A 677-nucleotide genomic window follows, 5' to 3' on the forward strand; every position below is an offset into this window, starting at 1 on the left:
CTCCAGCCTGGGTGACAAAAGCCAGATTCCGTCTCAAAAAATAAACAAAAAATAAAATACATAGACTTAATTTTGGAAGTTAAATCACTTTAAAGCTGTCTCTGAAGTGCACTACAGGCAAATCATGGCAGCGTGTGGTTTTCGTTGTGGGGCTCATGAAGAGGCCCGGGCCCTGACTCCTCCAAGGCTCCCACATCCCCGGTGCTGCGGGGCCTGCGGAGGCGACAAAGCTGGGCCGGTGACAGGAGGGCTCCCTGACCCCGTCCCCAGGGGAAGGCTTCTCCCAGTTCCCCACCCTCCCAGCCCCCGCCCGGCCCGTTACCTCTTCTTCTTGTCTCTCTTGTCCAAGCCAGGGTCCCTGAGCATGAGGATGAGCTCCACTCTGGGGACTGTGCCCCCCCAGGCAGCTCTGTGGAGATCGTCGAGATCTTCCGGGCAGACGTCGTACCCAGGCTCCAGGAAGGCGCTGTCACAGTGCTCCACTCCGCAGCCCGCGCCGTCCTGGCGGCAGCTCCCGCAGCAGGGGAAGCAACGGCAGCACCACCTGCCCACGCCGCTCCCAAAGCCAGAGGTCTTCAAGGCAGACGTTGTCGGCTTCTGAGAAACCTCAGTCCCCATCTGCTTTTCCCAGCCTCGGGAGCCTCCTATCGAATGCATCACCTCAGCCACCACCTTCA

The 677-nt window shown here is 59.7% G+C and overlaps 1 protein-coding gene across 1 annotated transcript in view; it reads right to left on the reverse strand.

The window, feature by feature from the left end:
• The window catches only part of LOC105553822 (POTE ankyrin domain family member A), a 24,622-nt gene extending 24,004 nt beyond the window's left edge, over nt 1-618 (reverse strand). Inside the window, exon 1 of the mRNA XM_011999983.1 lies at nt 323-618. Within this exon, the coding sequence (XP_011855373.1) occupies nt 323-618 (296 nt within the window). The remainder of the gene's footprint in view (nt 1-322) is intronic.
• Nucleotides 619-677: the final 59 nt, after the last annotated feature.

The sequence above is a fragment of the Mandrillus leucophaeus genome, unplaced genomic scaffold (assembly GCF_000951045.1).
Source record: "Mandrillus leucophaeus isolate KB7577 unplaced genomic scaffold, Mleu.le_1.0 Scaffold61, whole genome shotgun sequence".
NCBI classification, from domain to species: domain Eukaryota; kingdom Metazoa; phylum Chordata; class Mammalia; order Primates; family Cercopithecidae; genus Mandrillus; species Mandrillus leucophaeus.